Below are 1,738 nucleotides of genomic sequence, written 5' to 3'. Positions count from 1 at the left end.
CTGTGGTATCTAGCAGCACAGAAGTAAACGGCACTGCTGTTCAGGTTGAGATTCTTAATAGTCAGTGTGCAGATTTCTCCTTTATTTGCTCCTCCATCAATCGCCACATTCACGTCTTTTTCTGGAGTTCCACTGCCTCCAAGTAAGTATCCCAGGAATTGCAGGTCTCTCCCTGATTGCTTGTACCAGAGGATTCTGTCGAAGTTTTGCTCATGTGAGCAATAAATTTTGACTTCCTTGTCTGGAGGAGACGCATAAATGTCTGCTGGACGCTGATGGACATTGTCACTTTGAGAAGAACCTGTCGGGAAAAGTTCACGAAAAAGCTTCATTAACAACTGTGAAATCAGAAAATATCATGACAGATTTGGAAAGCAGAAAGAAAAAGCTGGAAACTATGTTTAAAAAGTTGAAATTACCTGAAACTGGGAAAGTGATTAAACTGAGGCTCATTAAATAGATCAGCATGTTTTCTTCTTTTGGTTAAATTTAGATATGTGTAGAGTGAGAGTTTCCTAAGTTCAAGTATAATGATTTAGTTGCGTCCTTGTTGAAGGTGGGGTCAAAGTTGAACCTCCTCCTCTTAAGTTTTCCGCCTCACTGAACCGGTTCATATAAAGTTCTGACTGAGGGTCCGATGCCACAAAATAAATGTGAATCAATAACAGAGAAGGAGAGAAAACAAAGATAAGAGCTGATGAATGCAGCTGCATTGGCAGCTTTTGGAAAACCACAGCATTTCGGTGGGAGAAAAAAACAAACATCTGAGTGAGTTTTTGTAAAGACCAGAAGAGATTTCTGTCACTGTGCTTTGCTAGCAGCACAGTAGTAAACTGCGCTGTGTTCTCGTTCCACTTTCTTAATGAGCAGAGAGCCGTTCTTTGCACCACTTCCTCCCAGATCTCCTTGGATGCTGAAACTCTTGTTGAATAAAGCCTCCATTGTGGCAGCTTGGTAGTTCAGATATCCAATGAGATTCAAGGAGGTTTTTCCAGGTCGTCTTTGATACCACAGCATCATTCTGAAGTCGGTTTTGTCGTGGCTGCAGAAAACCTGAACGTCGTCTCTGGGATTTCTGATGAGGTCGGAGTCGGACTGACGGACCTCAAGACCCAGAGCAACACCTGGACACATGGTGGAAACGTTTAGATAAATAATACAGAGAAAGACAGAAATACAGAAAGAAAGAAAGAAAGAAAGAAAGAAAGAAAGAAAGAAAGAAAGAAAGAAAGAAAGAAAGAAAGAAAGAAAGAAAGAGAGAAAGTCTAAAATGAAGGTATATAAATTCACAATTTTTTTACCTGTGACACACAAACAAAACAGTAAATAAATCATGTTAACTGCCTCTTAAACAGAGTTACTCTGAGGGGTTTAAGAAAGATAAAGATTTAACAATATAAATCAGATTTGTCTGATCCTGTTATGAAAATATTGAGCTAATCTTTAGCTAAGATAACTGAGTGAAGAGTGAAACCTGATGAATCTCAGATGACATTAAAACAAGATGTGGGCGGAGCTTAATGAAACCGTACTTGTAAGATGATGACGACAAAATTTGACCTTTGAATGAAGAAAAGTGGGTTTTCTGTTGTTGAATAGCTAGTTGCTCAGTTGTACGTTCAGTGTAATATATTCAAGCTGTATGCCTATAATAATATCACTAATACGTGAACAGAAAGCCATTCTTTGTTTCTCTCTAATCATATCTTCAGTAATATTGAATGTTTTGTATCAGTGT

The 1,738-nt window shown here is 38.6% G+C and overlaps 1 gene segment (V, D, J or C); it reads right to left on the bottom strand.

Annotated features, from left to right (window-relative positions):
- Positions 1 to 726: 726 nt before the first annotated feature.
- On the bottom strand, positions 727 to 1,484 carry LOC106938385 (Ig kappa chain V-I region Ka-like). The segment is given in 2 exon segments: positions 727 to 1,124; positions 1,302 to 1,484. Coding segments are annotated over 2 exon segments (357 nt in total).
- Positions 1,485 to 1,738: the final 254 nt, after the last annotated feature.

The sequence above is a fragment of the Poecilia latipinna genome, unplaced genomic scaffold (assembly GCF_001443285.1).
Source record: "Poecilia latipinna isolate Pla-1442-1.1 unplaced genomic scaffold, P_latipinna-1.0 Scaffold2580, whole genome shotgun sequence".
In the NCBI taxonomy this organism is placed as follows: Eukaryota; Metazoa; Chordata; class Actinopteri; order Cyprinodontiformes; family Poeciliidae; genus Poecilia; species Poecilia latipinna.
The sequence above is the reverse complement of the archived record's forward strand: the minus strand, read 5'-3'. Positions and strand labels throughout refer to the sequence as shown.